This window comes from Madurella fahalii (assembly GCF_045866475.1).
Source record: "Madurella fahalii IFM 68171 DNA, scaffold_5, whole genome shotgun sequence".
Classification (NCBI taxonomy): Eukaryota; Fungi; Ascomycota; class Sordariomycetes; order Sordariales; genus Madurella; species Madurella fahalii.
Genome location: NW_027263975.1, coordinates 2223634 through 2244270, shown reverse-complemented (window position 1 = coordinate 2244270; position 20637 = coordinate 2223634). Strand labels below are relative to the sequence as shown.

At 57.3% G+C, this 20637-nt stretch overlaps 3 protein-coding genes across 3 annotated transcripts; 1 reads left to right on the top strand and 2 right to left on the bottom strand.

The window, feature by feature from the left end:
- Positions 1-3951: 3951 nt before the first annotated feature.
- On the bottom strand, positions 3952-6424 carry MFIFM68171_09233 (Lactose regulatory protein LAC9; the record flags this gene model as incomplete). Its single annotated transcript, XM_071064652.1, has 2 exons — positions 3952-6193; positions 6252-6424. 2 exons carry the CDS (start codon positions 6422-6424, stop codon positions 3952-3954), a joined length of 2415 nt encoding a protein of 804 aa, XP_070920753.1.
- A 7429-nt stretch (positions 6425-13853) lies between these two features.
- MFIFM68171_09232 (NEDD8-activating enzyme E1 regulatory subunit) lies at positions 13854-15848 on the bottom strand (the record flags this gene model as incomplete). The annotated part of the gene is made up of 5 exons (XM_071064651.1): positions 13854-14224; positions 14432-14750; positions 14809-15381; positions 15434-15600; positions 15656-15848. 5 exons carry the CDS (start codon positions 15846-15848, stop codon positions 13854-13856), a joined length of 1623 nt encoding a protein of 540 aa, XP_070920752.1.
- A 3742-nt stretch (positions 15849-19590) lies between these two features.
- Positions 19591-20488, top strand: GAS1 (1,3-beta-glucanosyltransferase gas1; the record flags this gene model as incomplete). The annotated part of the gene is made up of 2 exons (XM_071064650.1): positions 19591-20052; positions 20168-20488. The coding sequence occupies 2 exons, from the start codon at positions 19591-19593 to the stop codon at positions 20486-20488; spliced, it is 783 nt and encodes a 260-aa protein (XP_070920751.1).
- Positions 20489-20637: the final 149 nt, after the last annotated feature.

The window sequence follows — 20637 nt, the reverse complement described above, 5'->3', positions numbered from 1 at the left end:
GACCCAAAAGATGATTTATATGTAGACGGCATTGTCAAACTTTCACAAATACTTCGGGCCCTTCCCGACGACGTATCTGACTCTTCCGGGTATTGATGAGGACAGGTTAGAAGCGCTCATCAAGATCACTGAGGAGGGCAAGGAGCGCGGTCTTTTCCGACGTGCATCGTCCACAGAGATTAGCAATCAAGATCGCGATTTCATTTGGAACGTGATGAAGTTAGATCCGAGGGACAGGCCGACGGCTGAGGAACTGTTAAGAATGAATGGTTCTCAGAGATCTAGGTGAAGGAAGGCGTGCGTCATGCTCGCAGCGTAGAAGCAGCCAATCAGAAGAACGCACACACCTGAGAGATTGGAATGTGTATCTGGGCGACTTCTCACAGCCCAAGCTCCCCCAAGACTGCAGATTCAGGGTGCGAGATCTGGACGACGCCCGGTCTCACGAGGGGGCCGGGACGGCAGCCGAAACAACGTCTCGGTGTTCAAAATTTTCACCGTTGAGCCGTTCAACTCTCTGGCTGCCACAGCTCAAAGATCCCTTTCCAGTCTTCAATGCAACCAACCCGAGTTGGTTCCTCTCTGTCTTGCGCTGCAACCCTGACTCGTAGAAAAAAGCCAAGCATTCTTGACCCTGAGCCGATCTTGCTGGACAAGCGGTAAGTGCAACCCTGGGTTGTAGGAAACTGAAGCTTGTCTGGCTGTCCACTGAAAATCCTGGCGGTACGCAGAGGGGAGAAAAAGGTACAAGCTCGAGACTCGAGCTACATGGTCGATACATTGCAAAGCACGCCATGGGCATGGCCTGCGCGCGCCAAACTTCGATGGCGGCTGGGTCAGGAAACGGCGATGCCGGGACGTGCTTGGATGACGCGCTCGTTGCTGGGGGTCCTTCGGAACCAGAGTTTGCGATTTTCTGTCACTGGCTTGATTCGAAAAAGTCTGGTTGTCATGCCAGGCCCGGCGTTGGGATGGGCGGCCCCGGACTTGTATCGCGGATGCTACGTCTACTTCTGCCGACGTGGCGCTCCCCCAGATCCGTTAGGCCCCCGGCCTCCGACTGGGCGGCTATCGGCGCTTTCGACCCACGCAGGCCCGGCTGGCGGATAACTCTGGTGGTCCTGTGGGCAAAGTCAGTGGTGTGACGAGGTTCCCAGGCGTGCAGTTTTCGCGAGACTAGACCAGCAGCCCATAGCGCATCCCCCCCTTTTCCCCCCATGCGGCCAGCACCCTCTGATGCCCGCCCTGTCCTACAGCGAGCCGGCAATGGTCAAGAAAAGATGCCGAAGGCTGGATAGTACACTTAACGTGTGGAGGGCGGGACACTGGGCGGCATCCAGTGCCGCCCGATGCCAAGGTCCCCTGGCGGCCGAAAGGACCGATACCAGGGGAAAGCGACGAGGAGCGGCAACCCACGAGCCAGGCGATCTTCTCTTCAAGGCTACCCCGCATCTCGTTCCATCTACCGACCAGGGGATGCCATCCACGGGAATGATTCGCTGGATGATGCCGGGACCACATTCTCTGCAGCCACCAGCAGCATTATGACGAAGGCGAACAGTACACTCCCTCGCGTGTGCTAGTGCTGGTCTTTCTCATCATGTCCCCGTCCTGAACAGGCAGGTGGTTGTCTGCCGTTCTCCTGACCCAGTGGTTGAACTGGATCTCGTCCCCGCATCTTTAGCCCTTGTTAGTTTTTGTTTTTCACTTTTTTTTCTTTTTTTTTTTTTTTTTTTTTTCCTCTCCACCCCCCTCCCCCCCTTCCCTTACTCCAGGCTGGGGTGCATACCCCGCACTCCGAAAAGCCACACGGCAGGGGTCTCCAACACCGAGGGCAAATGCTACCTTGTCGGTCAGGTACCTGGCTTTCGAAACCGTGCGGCGGGCCGCAAATCCAGATTGCCAAGCTCTTCGATGGCGAAGAACCGGGGAATTCATCCAGCCAATGGTTTCTCACCGTTTTGAGCCCCCCACTCCGCTTCAGGAAAACCGTTTTGCTTTTTCCTCGTCAGCCGACGGCCCCTCTATCCCCAACCCTTTCCCTTCCACGGTTGCTCCGAGTGTAAGTGCGTTGTGGACACAGCATGCCCTTTTTGTGGAACGCATCAGGACTTCCCAATGCAGTGTCCTGGTCGAGATTCTGCATCGAGAGCTGCAGAAAGCAAGGGACGAGCGCATGGGCGGCATGCATCAGGCAGTTGTCCTCCCCCTGACATCAGGATACGGCATGAAGCAGCGGATGAGCCGGCCATGTCATTCTCGTGCGTGCGGAGATGAGATGTGCCCGGCATCTAGTTGGGTGGCCAATACTCCGCTCACGTTTTGTCGTCCCTTACTGCATTGTCCATCTGGGGAGCCCAGCTCGATGACTAGCGATGACTTCTCTGCATGTTGGAGGGGGGGCACAGAGAGACAGCCCACACATCAACAGCACCCCACCGAAAACGAAAAACCGAATGTCGATCTCTCTTGTTTGCCATGTGTCCAGAGTGCATGGCAATTCGAGACGTCTGTAAGTCTGACCGAAATCCGGGGTAGTGTGCAGATCACAGCCACTACCATTAAACCCAAGCCCTCCAAGCCCAGCTTGGCGCTTTGGCGGATCGGCCCTGAGATCCAGCTTTCCATCGTAAAGTGCTGAGCGGGCCACCTCGTGTTTCCTTGAAAGAAAGGTGACTTGTCACTTTTTTCTTTTTTCTCTCCTACTTTATCAGACGTAGTTGGCAGCGGCAGATGCATGTGAAAGGGACTTGACGCCGGCTGATTTCTGGATGCTAGCTGACCATCCGGCGCAGATAGCAGCAAAGGGGAATGGAGGGTAGCTCTCACCATTATCTCGTGTCAACTATACCTAGATCGTAGAGCCAAAGCGGGGACCAAGGAGTAGCAGATCACTGGAAAGTCGGCTTCAACCTCCTGGAAGCGGCACGTCTCATTGGGCACCGTGATCATCTAGAACCCTTCGCGAAGTCTTCCATCAATATCCAGAGTGGTACTGTACCAAGACGTCGAAAGCGAAACAAAGCGCACCATGTAACAATGCGGGGGAGATTGGGTATATTCGCCATGCATCCCAAGTACGTACAACACAGGGTAGTCAGAGAAAGCATGCCACGCAGTGACAAGCCCGCCCGCTCATGCCTCCAGTCCTCGTCATTCCGGATATTCAACCACAAAAAACGCCCGAGATTTGCCCTGTCCAATCTGATCCCGCCCATTACCCCGAGAATCCGCGCAGTAAAAAAGGGACAAACGACAGGTAGAGCAGGACAAGGCGAAGAGTAATTCGGTGGCTAAAAGTATAGACAAGAAGAGAATCGAACAGGCTGACAGACTCCCATTTCCCTCCTATTCCACTGCAAGTGCAACCCCGCCACCCTCCGCCTCCCCCAAAGATTCCCTAGTGATTTTCGTTTCCCAACCGGCTGAGCAAGCGAAGGCATGTACATCATAGCAAGATCGTTCCCTTGGTGGTATATCCGTCATCCGTCACAACAAAAAGCCAAAATGACCTCTCACCCGATTATCAAGAATGCCGCCCAGAAAAACAAATGAAGCTCAACTCCCCCCAGGCCCCTGTCACCCCCCTACCATCCATCCATCCATCCATCCTCCCATCAACCCAAAAATAAGAATAACCGCCCCTGCACCCCACAATTTCCATCAGAGGTGAGATACAAAGTTGTGTATGTGTCAGTGTGACGTTTTGTAGGGTAGCAAAGAGTATAATTCGACGCTCCATCCCGGGCCGACTCCCTGGCAAGGCAGAACTGCCCAATCTCCTAGGAATATATATATAAGAATAAAAAAAAATAGAAAAAGGTCGCATCAAGCGGATAAAAAAGGGTGAAGATCAACGCCAGACGGAAAAAGGGCAATTCCTAAGCTTGGAAATCAACCGCTTTCACCGTAACCCCTCCCAACGTAACGTAACTGCAGCAGTCTGCTCGCTCATTGAACGTATCCGAATCCGTCCATAGCCGCAGCCGCAGCAGCCGCCGCAGCCGCCTGCTGTTGCTGCTGCTGCTGCTGCTGCTGGTGATGGTGATGGCCCATGATGCCGCCGAAGTCAACGGCATGCACCTGGTGAGCATGAGGATGATGCTGAGCGTGGCCGTATGCCGCGAACTCGGCCGCCGCCAGCGCAGCATGGTGCTCTTCCACGGTCGGGCTACTCACGGTAGGTGGTTGCTGGTGACCAGGCCCGCCCCAGTACATGCCGTCCAGGTCACCCCAGAGCCCGCCCTGATCGAGGAGCCCCATCATGCCGAGCCCGTCCATCGGCTCCAGGCCGATGGGGCTCATGTGCATGCCCTGCTCGGGCGTGCCCATCAGCATGCCATCGCCCGCTCCGGCGCCGGTGAGGTGCATACTGGGACTGGCCGAGCGCTGCTGCTCCACCTGCGCGCGGCCAGCCTCGTACATGCGCCAGACGACCTCCCGCGACCGCCGGGCCGCGAGAGACCACTCCTCCATGACCTCGAGGAGGTCCAGTACCGCCTCGATCTGCTTGAGCCACTCGGGCACGCGGGGCGAGCCCCACTGCCAGAAGACGCTCACCAGGGGCACCATGGCGGCCTGGTACAGGAACCAGACGGCGTTCCAGCCCGACATCTGATTGCGCGCCCACTCGCGCGCGATGTCTTCGATGGTCTGGGCCGCGAGGTCGCGGCACGTCTCGATGGCTGCGAGGTCCGCGTCGCAGGCCTGCGTGTGGGGGTTGAGGCCCGACGAGGCGAGCGAGAGGAGCACGGGCCGGTGGAGGAGCATGCGCAGGTTCTGGTAGCGCCACTTCATGATGCAGCGTGCCATGTAGAGCGGCTCGGCGCATGGGTCCGTGGTGCGCAGCAGCCAGGGCAGCGACGTGTACCAGTTTACGAGCTGGCCGTCGAGGTTGCAGCGGTCTTCGGTGCGCAAGAGAGGGGTGATGGCGAGCATGTCCTGGATCTGAGTGGCGATCTTGCAGAACTTGATGTTCTCAATGAGGGGAAGGATGCCGGCGGCGTGCTGAGACGAGTCGCGGCTCGCGTTGACGCCGAACTCGGGAGGGCGGATGTTGATGGCTGGACCCCAGCGGCCAAAGGACGGGCGGCCCATGGTTGTGGTGGCCCAGGTGTCGAGGCAGAACAAGCTCCACCAGGTCCGGCGCCGGGTCTCGGACGCGACAAGGTCACTGCTGCTCTGGGCGAGGCTCTCGCGGTGCAGGCCGAGGGCGGACGCCATGCGGATGGCGGCGCCGAGGACCGCGTTGGCCATGTTGGGGCGGTTGATGTAATGTAGGTAGTAGCCGCCGACGAGCGCCAGTGCTTGCACCGTCTCGATGTGGCTGCTGCCGAAGGCGTCCATGGGGAGGTGCTCCATGGCGCGGTTGTAGTAGTTGATGTGGTTGTAATCGTCCGACTTCATGGCGGCGATGCTGCCCATGGCGAACACCATGTTGAGCAGCGCCAGCCATGGCCCGTCTGTCCGTTGCCCTTCGAGATAGTCGGCCCGGAAGGTGCTCTCGTCCAGCATGGGCACGAAGACGTGGATGCGCTTGAAGTAGGCGTCAATCAGCGTCTGGCCCTTCCACGACCACGGTATCCGCTGCGGGTCTTTTTGTGTCGTGGGCTTTTGCCGGATAGCAGGGTAGTTGTGTGACATCTCGACGCCGTTCAGCGGCGCGGCGAGGGTGTTTCTCAGACTCGGCTGCACCTTGAGCATGACCATTAACGCCGCCTTGATAGACGAGGCGCCCAAGTACGATGCTTGCCGGTCCACCGAGAGCGAAAGCGCGTTGATGTCGTCGGCCTCTGCCGGGATCGGGTCCCTTCCTCTCCGTTCCTCATCCCACTCCGTGTCCCTCGAGGGAAGTTGCTCCAGCAGGTTCTCGGGCTTTACCATCATGGGCGATTCCAGCTCCGAGATGGGCGATGTGTTAAGGGGCGGCGATGGCAGTCCACCAACCGAGGTGTCGATCACGGGCCGGTCCAGGAGGTTCAGGAGCTCTTGCCTTGATAGCGGCAGAAGAGCCTGCACTTCTTGGTTCGGATATAGACGCTTCAGGATGGACCGGCATTCTTCGAGTGACTGAGAGAGCGCTTCGAGCGTCTTGCGCGAGGGGATTACCCGTTGCCGGTGCTTGTCATAGAAACACCTCTTGGGGGCCCGGCTGGATAGACATTGACCACACGGCTGCTGACCATCGCACCGACTGAAGAACAGACAAGGTTAGGCCCGTCACGAGAAGCTTCGTCGTTTTGTTAACTTACATCTTGCGCCTTTTGCACTCGGCGCAGGCGTGTGGTGTTGTTATCCTCTTGGCCGTCCCCGTTCCGCTCGTCTTGGTGCTGTCCTGAGAGTCCGTCGATGCTTTTCGTGGTGTAACGCCTTGAAAGGTGTGGAACATGCCGCCCTGGGTGGGAATCGGGATTGTTGGTGCCATTGCGTGAGTATCTGGGGGCTTAAGGATATGAGAGAGAACGTCGAGCGTCGGCCTTGTGGGTGGGTGGGGATAAGACCGGGCCGCACAGGGTCCTTATGGAGGGTGGTGAGACCGAAAAGGGCTTATCCGCTGGAGAGAAGCAGAAAAACTGGGGCAGATGGGCAAACGCCGATTCACATGAGCTCGTACATGAGGAGCTGGGACAGTGAACGGAGGTGAGCCACTGGATGATAGCCGCAAGGATAAAGATAGACCTGGGCAATGACGGAGAGCTGCGAGAACAAGGGAAGCAGATGCAGACTTATATGTTCTCCATGGAATGGCATGCAGTTGGAGGAGTTGGCTGCCGCCGAAGTGTGGGGATAAACGAGATTTGGAAGAGGCGACCGGCTGTCGAGGCCGCATTGTGTGGAGAACCTTGGGTCGTTGCAGGGGAGAGGTACAGAGTAACATGGGAGCCCGTCTAGCGTAACGGGCGCTTGCGCGGGACAGTGGTACTGTACTTTGTGTACATTGCTATGGGGGCCGCCGGCCGTGTGGGTTATAGCTTGTCGACTAAGGTTGAGATAAAGTGTGAGTGCAAGGCAATGTCCATGTCCACACTGCCAAGTACCTTGTATTCGGGCTAGACATACGCGGCGGTCAATGCCGTGTCGTCAAGCCACGAGGACGGCGGATAGACAAGGGACAAGGCTGCTCGGCCAGGCACAGGCTAGAGCCATCGCCAATCAGGCATGACCGACCCGCAGTACCTGAATTCACATATTAATAAAAAGCCCAACAAAGGTCACGCCAACCCGCCAAGCCCAAGAGACCGAGAGAGGGCGGGTGCAGAGAAGAGACGGCTTGTTGGAGGGGGAGTGAGCAAGGAAAAAAAAGAAAAATAAAAAAAATAAAGAAAACATGGTCGTCGTCTGGGGAGCGTGAGTTTGCCCTCTCTGCTGCACTGCGGGTCCTTCTGGCGGTGTTGTTTCAGCGCCGAGGGCCGGGGTGCATGGGAATCGAGGAGGGTATGTACACATACCTTCTGCACGTCAGCCAGGGTGACTGCACGTGGAGCAGCCATGTACACCGCCGTACAGCGGGGATCAATCGAGGTACTAGCCGAACATCCTGATGATGTTGCAATCGAGCATCGGCTGCCGAGGCCACTCGACAGCAAAGCAATGAGAATTGCTTGCAGAATCGCTGCATAGTCACTTGACGTCTGCTCTCCATGATACTATACAGGGCGACAACATTTTGCTGTCCCCCCTCACCTCCTTTGCCCCCTGAGTACTGTACATTAGAGATAGCGAGATGAGAGGACTGGCATCGCAGCACCATCGGACGGCAACACCGCACCACTGTCTCTGCGGAGGGGCGTGCGGATTCCAAGGATACGAGGGATTTGGAGAAATGGTGGAGGAGCGTTGGGGAGCGCTGGAAAGAGGGACCGTCGGCCCCAAAGCCTCCTCCAGGATGTGCCCTGAAGCCAGCCGCCTGTGGGGAGTTGATGGCGTGTTCGCCCTCTGATTGGCATCCGGCTCTCTTCAACGGCGAGCGCCCAGGGATCTGCCCGTTCCCCTACCCCGATCAGGGCCGACAGGGGTCAGAGTCTGGGGTGGAAGCGGTAGTGGTGGGGTGGATCTGCTCCCCCCCCCCCCGGACGCCCCTCCACAGGTTCGACGCTCGAGCATCTCTTCACGTTCTTCTCCGGATCCGGGGCATCGCGGCCGACGAAAACGGACATGGCGCGCCTAATAGAGATGTGCTGCTGCCGCTGCGGGGCAATCCAGCCCACTCCGTCGCCATCCATCGAGAATACGGTGCATTCGACGCGACATGCGCTGGTTCGGCCACCTATCAGCGCCCTTTCCGACACTGCGTACTGTAGCGTTCCAGACAACTCATTGCGGCGAGCGAGGTCTGGAACGGCTCGGTCAACAGCAAGGGAGTATTAAATCCACTCGTTTCGGGGACACGAGGACAGCATCCAGTTCGCTTCTAACGATGCAGGACCTAGGTCGAGCTGAGCAGCAAAAAATAGCGACAGAATAGATGGCCAGTGGCGATTCTAGGGGCTGATAAGGGCACATGACCGCGCGTTAATCTATCGAAACGGTGCTCTCCGCCAAGTTAGGGAGGTGTGGTGAGCGTGTCTAGAGTATTGTGTAGGCGCGAGAGCACCTGCAGTGGTGGAGGTTTGCTAAACGGAGCTGGGGTGCTTCTTCGTGCCGATGCCCCGCCATTCCCGAGGCAGGGAAGGTAGCGAATCCGATTCTTCTCGTTGCTCGTTGGGGGCCATTGCGCTTGCTCCTGCGCGACCTGAGACTCGAACACTGGTGACGGGAGCGCGGGCATTCGGACCTACGAAGGACTGCTGACATTGGCGCTCGCTTTGTGCCGTGTTCTGTTCTGACTGCATCCAGCAGCGTCCAGCATTCAGATCGTTTCGGCCTGCAGCCGCAGCCGCGTGTTTTGTTACTGTATCCCCTCCCCCCCTCCTCCCTCTCTTATAGGCTGTCCACTGTCATGAAGTTTCCCCTCGATTTCGTTCTCTCTGGTCGGCGAGGCATGGGTACGAAAAAGAATCTTCCACGAGCCTCGTGCGGTCTGCTGTGTCGCACAGCTTGCCATGGCACCCTGTTCAGTAATTACCGGCTGTGCCGTAGCCGAGCAGCCGGAATCGCCGGGGTCGGCAAAGCAAGCGAAGCAGCCCCACGCTGGCTGACTGGGTCCCTGGTGGACGAACGACTCTGACAAGAGCATGACTGAGCAAGCTAAGGTCAGGGCGAGGTTAGTGGATGATCTGTGCTTCTTTCGCACAATGTTTGGCCTTCTAGAAAAGCGTTGACGTTTGATTGCTGTGAGCTGAACAGCGTCTTGGCCGTCTGTGCTAGCGAGCTACGCAGTACGCTAAGGCAGTGAGTTCGGGCTCGCCGCAACCAGGGATAGCATGCATTCGCAACACGGCTTCTCCCAACTGGCTTCGGATTGACGGCTTACCCCTCCACAGACGAGCTTTGTGGCGCCTCTCCCACGTGCGCTCTTCCGTTATGTCTCGCAATGTCTCCCTTCATGCCGTCATCATACTTGCCCCGTCCCTTCGGGGAACCGTGTGCTTGGTCGAGCCAGACAGAAGCGTGCAGGTGCAGAATGTGGCGTTTTCTCTCGCAACATCCCTGCGCGGCACACGCTCTCTTCCTTCCCATCGCCCGCAAAAGGCGCGATCGAGCACCCGGCCAAGGCTCCGTCGAGAGCCCCTGTAAATCTCGGCTCCTTCGAAGTGAACGTTTGGGCTCTTCTTCCCCACAGTCAGATGGGCCAATAGGACGTGCAGCGCCGCCTGGAACGTCGGCAAGCGAGCCTAGTGTCGCGTCGGCTGCTCTCCCCCCCACTGCCTTACTCGTCCGGTCCCTTACCGCAGTAACAACCTTTCTCGTCTTTCCCCTTTCAGGGCCGTATGCGCGACGTCTCTCGCCCGTTATGTAAGGTGCACCCGCCGATCTCCAGCGTCGCGCCGACCTGCCCGGCTCTATTCCTGGCGTCAGACGCTTAATAGAAATGAAGACGAGTCGGCGGCATTTCGAGGTTGCAGCCGCTGGATTGGCCAGCTTGAGAATCTGGAGAAGGCATCCACCAATCTGCTTGGCTGCCCTCCAAATGGACCTCCACGGACGGGCCCAAATTGCAGTCCCCCAGCTTTTTCCATCTTAGTGGCACATGCCAAACGCAGTCGAACGTGCAGCGGCGAGGGTGGTGTGGTTGGGTGTCACAACATCGCGGGGTGGGCAGCGGTGGCTTGCTCGGCCGAAATAGCCTCATCGGTGGACTCGAAGCCCCTGTCCGCAAGGATGCTTAACTCCTGACGTTAAGCTTGTGCGGTCAAGCCCGCCAAACCCATTGTGGCTTACGCTTGCGGCTTCGGCACCCACATCCCAGCCTCTCTTCCCCACACACAGCTGGAAAAAAAAAGGTGATTGAACACGGTCATCCACTCACCACTCATCCACTCATCCACTCGTGGACCAGCCAAACCATCGAGAGGATCACCGCATATTAACTGACAGTCTCGACTAAGGTGGTCTAGTGGTGTTTTGACCCTGCCCCATCTCGACCAGAGATAGCGACGCACAGACTTGCTTTTGGGGCGTCGGACCGCCCCTTCTCGAAGCCCGTCGACGCGTTCGACATCCGCTTGACATGGGCCAGACGCTGTCGCAGACGGCGTGCGAGTCACTAGCAGGCACCTGTTGCCTAGTCAGTGATGGGGATCCAAATGCGCTGTCTCCTCTTCGGAGTCTGGCCCACGCAGAGTTGCGCATATTAGCCCGGCCGTGCCGAATTAATTTGGCAAGAAGCCAACCTGTTCATGTGTGCTGCAATTTTTATCTCACCCCGGCTCTCTATGCCATTATTATCCCAATCCCATCTCTAGCCGTCAGTGACCGAGTCTGGATTCCCTTTCTTGGATCCCGCCTCTATGCTAACTCTCGTTCTCTCCTACCTCTCCGCCGCCCCACCTTGGTCCGAGTCCAGAGCGGCTGGTGGAGGGTGAGCCGCAGCCCGAGAGGGTGCAAATGAGAGACAGACTACGTGCGCCGCATTGATCGGCATCGCGATGGGTTGTCGCGACAAGATTGAGGCTCGCAGACGTCGGCTGGGCTCGGCATCTCAAGTCTCAAGTTGCAGTCTGGCATACCACCCGATCGCGGGTGGGCGGCTTGCCATCGCCGCAAAGCCGGCCGGCAGCTAGCCATCAGGTTAGCGTCAAGGTCACCGTCGCTGTGTTAATCTGCTACCTGCCAACACATCCTCCAATAACGGGCGTCATGGACCTGACTCTGGCGCAAGACAACGCGCCAATGCTCCATTGCCCTGGAAATTGGAGTAGCAAGCCGTGTCCAGGGCCGCGAGGCGGCCCGGAACACCTCACCTATCAGCTTCCAAGCGGGAAAGCACGGATAGGCCAGCCAGGGCAAGCCTTTTGGAAACCCAAGCTCGAGTTTCTCGGAGAATCTGTCAGCAGAAGTTGGCGCCTACGAGCTCGATGCTTGAACCCGGCATTGCGTCACTTTAAAGAATCCTGCTCCCCTACGCATTTCGCTACTGCCCTGCTCTGAGAGCAGACGGGCCGGTAGACGGTCCGGACTCGGGAACATGCCCTGAACCAGCAGGTTAGGATCTAAGCATGCCGGGCACTTCCATGCCTTTGGGTTTCTATCATAGCAAAGGCGTAGCTACATATTGCTGACGGCAAGCGAGCCTTGTGCGCCTGGTCATGTCCCCACCAAAGCCGCCGGCCATTCTCCTTCCCGTTTTGTCTCTATTCTATGTTTTATTCCTCTCTTATTTTCTCCTGCCCTTCAGGCCTTCGCCTCCGCACTTCCGCAGGACAACAGATATTGCCGCGCGTTTCACCAACCCCAGTCCGGCAAGCCAACATGTGGTCGAGCTGCGCAGCCATCACACAGGGATCCTGTTCTTTGTTCTTGCTCCGGTGCTGTGCGTAGCTACCTGCCTTGGCCAAGGAAGCTAATGTAGGTGCATGCTGTCTGTGCCTGTCTCTATGCAAGTACGTCAGGGTCATTTGCCTGTCGGCCGAATCACGCCAGAATTCCGGGCAAGACGTCGGAACAATCGCCACAATGATCCGTCAGGGCTGGCAACGATCGTCCCCGCGGCCTGTGGCTTCGATGCAGCTCGTCCACTCCCCCTACCCCACACCCTTCTCTTATCCGCAGGCCGCAGACCGCAGACTAGTCTGCGACATGCGGCCGAGGTCACTTGCTCCATTGTGGCTTGCAGCTTCCATCAAGCCAAGATCTACGACACCCGGATACCCTTACCGCGCTTACTCACCTCTGTCGTGAGGTAGATACACTAGACAGAAAGGCTCAAAGTGGGCCATGGTTTCCAGGAGAGACTGGACACTGATCATGGCCTCGGAGACGGGCCGTATCATCCCAACTCCGCTCACCTCCAACCAAACGAACCCCACCAGAGGACAGCCAGACGCCAAAGCGCAAGGACACGATAGCCCTCACCAACTTTTAGCCATAGCCGGTTCAGACCCAGAGGGTCCTGCATGGCGAACGTTGTCGTATGTCCGCTTCTGGTCTCCTCCTCAAAAACCCGGGTTCGATGGCAGGCAAAGAACGCAAGCAAGCAAGCAAGCAAGCGGCAGGCAAATAGGTTGTCAAAGAGGGTTCCATCCAGGCCCTGCGGTCCGAAGCCTGAAATCTCTGCGCCGGGTCAGGAAACCGGGTGTGGGGAGGGAAGGACGGATGCGGGGAGATTTGGGGCTCATCCGTCCAAAAGAGATCAGACGAGACGTCGAAAAAGAGGTTGGCCCCAGCTAGTCAGCCACTCAAGCCGCCCCCGGAGGAAGAGGCTGAGTGGGCGGGCCGTACACTACGGTACATTGCGTAGTGACGGTAGAGCGGGGGACAGAGACGGCATTGCAAACCGCAGAAAGCGGAGCGGTTTGCGATGGTACCTTGGGGTCGAGCTAGAGTCGCATCGTAACCAAGTGGGTAGGTCGAGGTAACATAGGCAAACCGCCAAACCCAAGGTAGGAAGCCTGAGGTACTGTATGTAGGTTTCGTTTTAGTCTGCTTCTCTACCAAAGTGGCACGCATACTTCGACCTCGGTACGTAAGGAAGTTTTTCTTGGAATGGAAAAAGAATAGCGCAATGGTTGCCGCCGCTGTCCTTGTAGCGTCGCAGCGCCGCGCGTCTAGCAGTTAACCTCGGATCGCCGTCGACGTCGTCAACGACATGAGAAAGGGGCAAAGGACTTTGCAGGCGGCGAGCGAGCAGTGAGGAAAACAGCAGTGTCCCATCAACTTTACCAAACATTTTTACACCATGACTTCCACACTACAGACACTGCGTGGCACCGCCAAGGGAGAAATTAACCCGGATCTGCAAAACATCCAATGCCGAAATAAATCCCTTCATCCCGGGAGCGAAGAGCACAGAGGGAGAGAGAAAAGAAAAAGAAAAAAAAAGGAAAAGGAACAGCAAATCAACCTTGGCCGATTTAGTTATGCAAAGTCTGTCTTGTCCTGTCTATTCTCGCTGCGGGCCGGCGCTTTGTGGCCGGGTAGCTCGTCCGGTCTGTCTTGGACGGTTCTAACTCACCCCCTTCGATTTCCGTACCTCGAGGCAACCCATCCACCTGCTCGCTTGTTTTTTTTCGCTCCCGACTTTATCCAGCCGCCTTTCCCTTCGCTTCTTCTTTCCCTGGAACCCCAAATTCCAATGGCTCCCTCCCCTTTGCCGAAGGGTGGAAAATAATTTCGCTCGTAGTAGGCTGTCGTCAGAAAGCGAGATAATGAACCAGGACCAGGCAGGACGCCCAAACCATAGGTGGGCAGGCGAGGTCAGGTCAAACCCTTTCGATATGTCGCTTTCCTCGCGCTTTTCCATTCCCTCATTCCCATCATAACCTCAAAACCTGACACCGGCTCGCCACCCCGTCAAACACGCACGTGTTGTCGATGGGTATGTATTGCTTGGTGACGATCTTGATCATTTCCTGCGCCACCATGCCGCCCGTGAGGGCGGCAATGTTGTGGAGCTCGCCTCCGCCCGCGCGGACAACCTCGTGCGCGGCCTGGACGACCCGCTCGTTTTGCTCCGCCCCGGGCACCAGCTTGGCGACGCCCGCGAGGATATCGTCGGCGTTGAGCTGAGCGGGGGAGGAAGAGGCGAGGTCCACGTGGGCGGTCGGCTGCAGGGCGAGATAGATTGGCAGGAGGGAGAGTGGGGAGAGAGTAAGTGCTGCGGTCTGGTCCGAGGAGAATTCGTGGTCTGTGGCGAAAAGCACATAACAGAGAGGTAGGGGTTAGCTTCTCTTTCTCTCTCTTCGCTTCTCTTTTGGGCTTCTTCCCCCCCTTCCCCTGCTTAGGGGTCTGGATATTGAGTTGATGGAGTATTGGGGTGGCGGGAAGGGCCGAGACCCTCTCGCTCGTTCTCCCTCTCCCTGTCTCTCTTCCTCTCTGTGGCTAGCGGACTTACCGGCTACTGCCCTCAGGCGATCTGCTTTGCTGATCCGCTCTCCTGTCGCATTGATGAGCTTGACAAAGGCGGCGTTCTTGCAGAAGAGATCCACTTCTGCGGGATCGACGTGTTGGCCACCCGGCATGGCGCGCACTAGCTCCAGTACCTCTGCGGCGTCCTTGCGTGCCTTGGCCTTGTAGATGGATTGCAGCTGGACGTATACCTTGGACTGCGCCTTCATGTCGGGAACCTTTCCCGGAAGGGGTAGGCACTGGTGCTTCTCATAGAACTTCCTGACTGCGTCTGCAATGACCCAGAACCCGGATCTCAGCTCGGCCTAAGATGCAGTGTCAGCATTTTAGCGAGATGCATATGGAGCACAAACGAGGACCTACAGGTTCTGTATGCTCGTATTCGAATACCTCCTTCAACCCCGACGGCAGCGACGGAGGAGACAGCGTTTTGAGAACGGCTGCAGCCGCTTCGTCAAAGTTCTCTTCGCCACCTTCCGGGGTGTTGGTCCTCGCCGCGTTCTGCACTATCCTTCGGAAGTCGGTCTTATCCTTGTATGTTGTGGGGTACTTCCCGCCGTGCGTCACTTTCCACTGTTCAAGATAGTGGAGAAGGATCACCACATACGGCAGGTGACCGTGTTCAAAGTTGTCTAGATTGTCAATGTCCTTGGTCAGGTCCTTTGCGAAGGCGACAAGTTCGGGCCATGGCGTGAGCAACCGCAGGTCAGTCGTGGCCGTCTCGTCTGGATGCGTGTCGACGATTGGAAAGGCACCGGGGAGGTTAATCTGGAAGTAGGAGTAGAACCCAGCAGAGTGTATCGCCACGAGCGGGGTCTTGTGCTCCTGACCGTAGGCCTCGAGAAGCGAGAGTTGTTCTGGGCGAATGGGAAGCGTGTACACGACAGCCGTGAAGATCGGGGAACCGGCCAAGACTGACTCAAGGGTCTTCGCGTTCTATATCCACAGTGAGCACTACGTCTTGGACGCCAGATCTCGTGACTCGTACCTCATTTGGGTACGAGGTGCCTTCGACTTCCGGATTCAGTTCCAAAAGGAGCTCGGTTAGGCTTTGGGACCGAGATTTTCCCAGACAGCTATCATCCACAAAAAAGTTAACGCCCAAATCAGCCTCGTTGACCCGTGCCTCGTCATAGATGGCGAAGCGACCAATGCCTGGAGCGGAAATGTCAGCACAAGCTTCTGGAGAATGCGAGAGGAGCAAAAGCACCTGGCAAAACGAGATTCTTTAGAGTCTCTACACCGACTGTGCCCGCCCCAGAGTTTACCAACAGAATGTTGGCCGACTCCAAGGCTGCCTGGCCGCTTGCTGCCCAGAGGCGCAGTTGGCGGTCATATTTACGCTCCTTTTCTGAGGGCCCGTGCAAGATGGGAGGGGTTTGGCTCATGACGATTTCTGTCATGCTGGTGGGGAGTACCAGGGCCGTTGTACAGCGCAATAAAGAGGCCGTTGTGAGCGAGGAGGTCGTGCAACTTCGGTGAAGTTCAGACCCGTTGATCACGGCCGTTCGGAGCTAAGTGAGCGGAGGACCGCAGCTGTCAGCCACACCGCGGGGTGGGTGGCACACTGTGGGGAACGGGTCGGCGCTGACCGCCCTCGCGTGGCTTGTGTGTGGCTAATGCAAATATTTTGTAAGTGATAAGTGATAAGTGATGATGGAATCGGTTGGCCCAGGTCTTGATGGCGAGCTCATTATACGCTCTCCGGCAGAAACCTGGCAAAGGAAGGACTGTTGCTTAAAGCACGTAAGGTTGGAAGAAGCACGCATCTAGTGTACGCAAGGTACACAAGGTTCCGTTCTGGTGTGGTGCTACGGCTAGTACCTGCCATGACCCGGACGATGAAAGGCGCAATGAGCCAGGCTGCGACTTCCACGCGCCAGGCAGGAGCACCGTGAATCGAATGGGCAATTTGGAACGCACAATAATAATTCCCCGCCACTTGTGCGACATTCCCGAGGTCACGTCCTTGGAATCTTGTCGTCGTCATGAGCTCTCCTAAACTCGCAAGGCCGGATTTGGAGTAGCTTCCCTTAAATCGCCCTGCCGGAGCAACGGGATGGAGCAGAGTCTACAGTGCAACGTGCAAGATTGTGGCTCTCAGCTCACGGGGCGGGCATTGGTGACGGTTTGCAGGTGAGTTCGTGCCTTATTCCAGCGCTGCTGCCAACAACTAAACACCTCCGCCGTCATGCCATCTGCCTGCAATGCGCAAACAGCTACGGGTTTGCTGGCCAGGCGCCGTACACTTGCCCTGCATGCAGCCAGCCCCTGAGCTCTTCTGAGGTGTGCGAACAGCTTCTCCATCCGTCTGAAGAATGGAAATCCGTGGCCCTAAGCGGTCTCAATCCGACCGTTGTCATGGAATGTGCAGGCAGGGCCCTGGGCTTCTGGTCCTACCAGATGACCAACCAGATGTCTGTCGCCCTGGCCGAGACATTGATGAGATCTAACTTAGTAGTGGAAGTTCGTGCCAGATCCGAAAGAATAGCAAGCTGAAAGAATACTGCGCGGAGCTCCAAGGCGAGATGGAAAACATGTGGGACCAGGCAAACCAGAGAATCAACACATTGAGCACAAGGATTAAGGGTCTATTCGTTTATCTCACTTAGTGCCGCCGTATTGCGACTAACGCCGTATAGGCATGGAACTGGAGGAGCGCGGTCTCCGACACAAGATTGAGGAGCTCCGACATGCCTTGTCGGCCCGGACCAGGGAGCTTGCGCAATCTCAGGAGCTCTACAGCAAATTGAAGCAGAGAGCTTTGCTCGGCCAAACCCAAGATTTTCCCCAGGGCGTCTCGAGGTCAAGAACACCCATTCAAGCGGGAGCCACCGTAGACGCGAGTTACAGACAAGCTCAGACACAGCTTCCCCGGCCAGTCATGCCTGCTGCTAGTAGATCTGGTGTGCCCAACTACTTCCCTGCCAGTCCCAAGTACCCTACTGCCCAGCCTGGCTCCGCCGCCTTGGTAGAATGGAATAAGCCCCGATTTACCCAACGTGAGTGCTCCTCACAATCCAGATGGTGCGCAGTGCGCTGACAGACAGCGCAGATATACCGACAACGCCGGCCACGCCGGCCACTCGCCCTGCTGTCAGGAACACCCGGACCTCGCCGTTCGCACCGACACCCAGAACTGGGATCGTTACAGCAACATCTACCCTGGGATCAGCACAGTTTCCTCAGGCAACAACTAGCACTCAATCCTGCGGGCCAGACGGCCTAAAGGGCCTCTCTGTATCAACATTTGGCGCTGGTGGCACAAGACCTCCCCACAAAGCTAGTGATTTGGATGCGCCTAGGCCATTTCTCGGGAGAACAGCTACCCCAGGCCCATCTCGAGTTCCTCCGCAGTCGGCTGCGAGACAGCCATCATCACGTTTCGAGCTCCCCCGCTCAGTACTCTGTCCACCTTAAACTAATGGCGATATTTGTGTCACGGAAGCGGCGATTCGAGCAATGTTCAGGTACTTGGTTTCCTCCCGTCTGCGCTCACCCTGTCGTCCTCCCAAGAGGAACCCCTAAGACGGCTGCTTGGATGGTTGACGGAATCAATTTACCTTGAACATTCGGTACCTTGTGATCCGGCTTGCCGCAGTTTTGACGTATCCATGTGATTGGCTTGAAAGACCAATAGATGGGAAGCGGTTCACAGGCTTCAACGCTCCGAGTGCGCGAGGTCCAGCGCCCTAACCATCCTCGTCGCGTTCTGGATCGGCAGCATGTTTCGAACATCGGATTGAAGCCCAAGGAGCTGTCCGTGGCCACTTGGCCATCCAGGGGTGCTCCGACCATTTTTTCTATCATGATCTTTGCCGAGAGAGTTCGATGCGATTGGTCCCTCGGCACGTTTCCCTCTTACACAGCCTCAACCCGTCTGATCGACGAAACGCGCGAGCAGATGTTTCAAAAGACACCCGGTACGTGGCGACAAACCATGTTCAAATCGAAGCCGGAAGAAACAGCAATTCATGCGGGATGCAGGATACACTATGGATAAGCGAATCGATCGTTGCCATTGTGCAGAACAGCGTGCTGTGGCATGTTTACACCTTTAGCTCACCGAAGCGGGAACCGCATATATGCAGGGTGGTTTGGCAACTTTTGTTTGAACGCTTCACGGGAGGATCCAAGGACATTATGGTAACCCAAGGGCCGGGTTGCGCTGGTAACCGCGAAGCAGAGCTTCAAATGGCTCGTGCGATTGAAGCGCTACTCCCCTTCGACTACTTGCTTGGGTGTGTCAAAACAGTTCAGGGGAAAATCGCGATCTGGGGCTTTCGCCAAGACCACCTCCTCTATCCGTGTTTGTGGCGCACAGAAGTTTCACCCCAACTGTGAGGCATACCACTGTGGCTCAGAGTGACTGTGATCGTGCTTTGAACACCCGTCGCCCGCTCTTCCGACATGGCGAAAATGCCACCCAGAAATGACCCCAAATGCGAAACAATGCGCGCCCGGAACCAAGACGGGAACTCTTCGGGGGCAAGTTCCATTCCTCCTTTCCGGGTTAGGTTGCGCACGACAAGCTCTGCCGTTTGATCTGTGGGTAGTAGATCACTGCCGGGCGACTAGGTTGTGGAAAGTCGGTGCCCCCCTCGATCTTCAGATCCGCTGCATGGGTCCGAGAAGTTAGACCGGGGCTCTTGATCCTCACAATCGACCAGTAAGAAAGCTCCTCGGTAGAGTTTGACGGAACCGAGCAATGGCACGGTCAAGATCCCCGGGCGGCTGTGGAATAACCTATCACGAGATCTTGCGGCAGATTCATGATTACACTTCCCGAGAGGCGGTGCCCAAGCGACCAGCCCAATATGGCTATCCTTGCGTCCCAGTGCCGGTGATAGCTCCAGCATCATGTCTTGGGTAACTGACGCTGAAACTGGGCGCGCAGGACAGGGGAATAGATATTGACGAAGGGACATGGGGCTCCAAGGGGCCAAGGCGGTGATGTCCTCGCAAAATTCTCTATATAATGAGCACGGCAGACACAGCTCGGAGTGTCCTTGCCTTTGTCTCCATCAGAGCATGCATTGAACCAAGTTCACCGCCAACGTTTCCATCATACACCCTGCAGGGCAGGTCTTAATATCACAACCCGCTTAGCCCCTTAAGACATTCACTACACAACCCACCACCGTAATGGCTCCTAACGCTATCATCAAGTTTGCTCTCGCCCTCCTCACTGCATCAACCTTCATCAACCCCGCAGCCGGCCACGGCGCCATAGTCTCAGCCGTCGGCGACGCCGGCGGCACGGGCATGGCCCTCGGCGTCGACACGTCCACTCCACGCGATGGCACCCGCCGGCGGCCTTTCCAGCAGGACAGCACCCGCTTCCGGGGGGACTCAGCCGAGACCTTTGGCGAGACACTCGCCGGGGGCGATAACCAGCTCGAGGCGGGGACGCAGGCAATCCTGGCCGAGACGGGGGACCAGCTCCCGCAGGTGACGCCGGGTGGGGAGCTGCAGATGACGCTGCACCAGGTCAACTCGGACGGGGCCGGTCCCTACGAGTGCATGATCAACGCCGACGGGACGGGCACCACCTGGCAGGGCATCACCGTCACGCAGAACGTGCCGGGCCGGCGGTCCAGGAATAGGGTATGCTCTGCTCCTCTTAGTCCCACCACCATCTCCCCCCCCCCCCCTCCCCTCTCTTCTCCCCCTCTCTTACGAACACTCTCACATGCTAATATAATCACGCAATATGAAACAGGACGGAGAAGCAACCGATTTCCCCCTGACCGCCTCCATCCCGGCCTCGCAGAGCTGCACCGGCACCGTGGCCGGACAGGACAACGTCTGCCTGGTGCGCTGCCAGAACTCGGCGCGGGCCGGCCCCTTTGGCGGCGTCGTGCCCGTGCAGATGGCGGGGACGGCCACGCCTGCCGAGGCCAGGCGGGCGCTTGCCCGCAGCGTCAAGATGCGGCTGACGAAGACGAAGAAGACGAAGCGAGGTGTTTCGCTGGAGGAGGATCTACGCGACCCTGACGTGAGGGAGGAGTTGCTTGAGGATGAGGACTTTTTGATGCATTAGGGACGCTGGGGATGCGGGATCTGTTATGACAGTCGGATACGGGAGAAGGGCGGTTTTGAAAGGGGAGAACGATTGGACTGGATCCAAGATGTTCATTGATGCTGGTGTTTCTCGTCTCAAATTCTCTCGTCTGGTCTCTTACTCTCCTT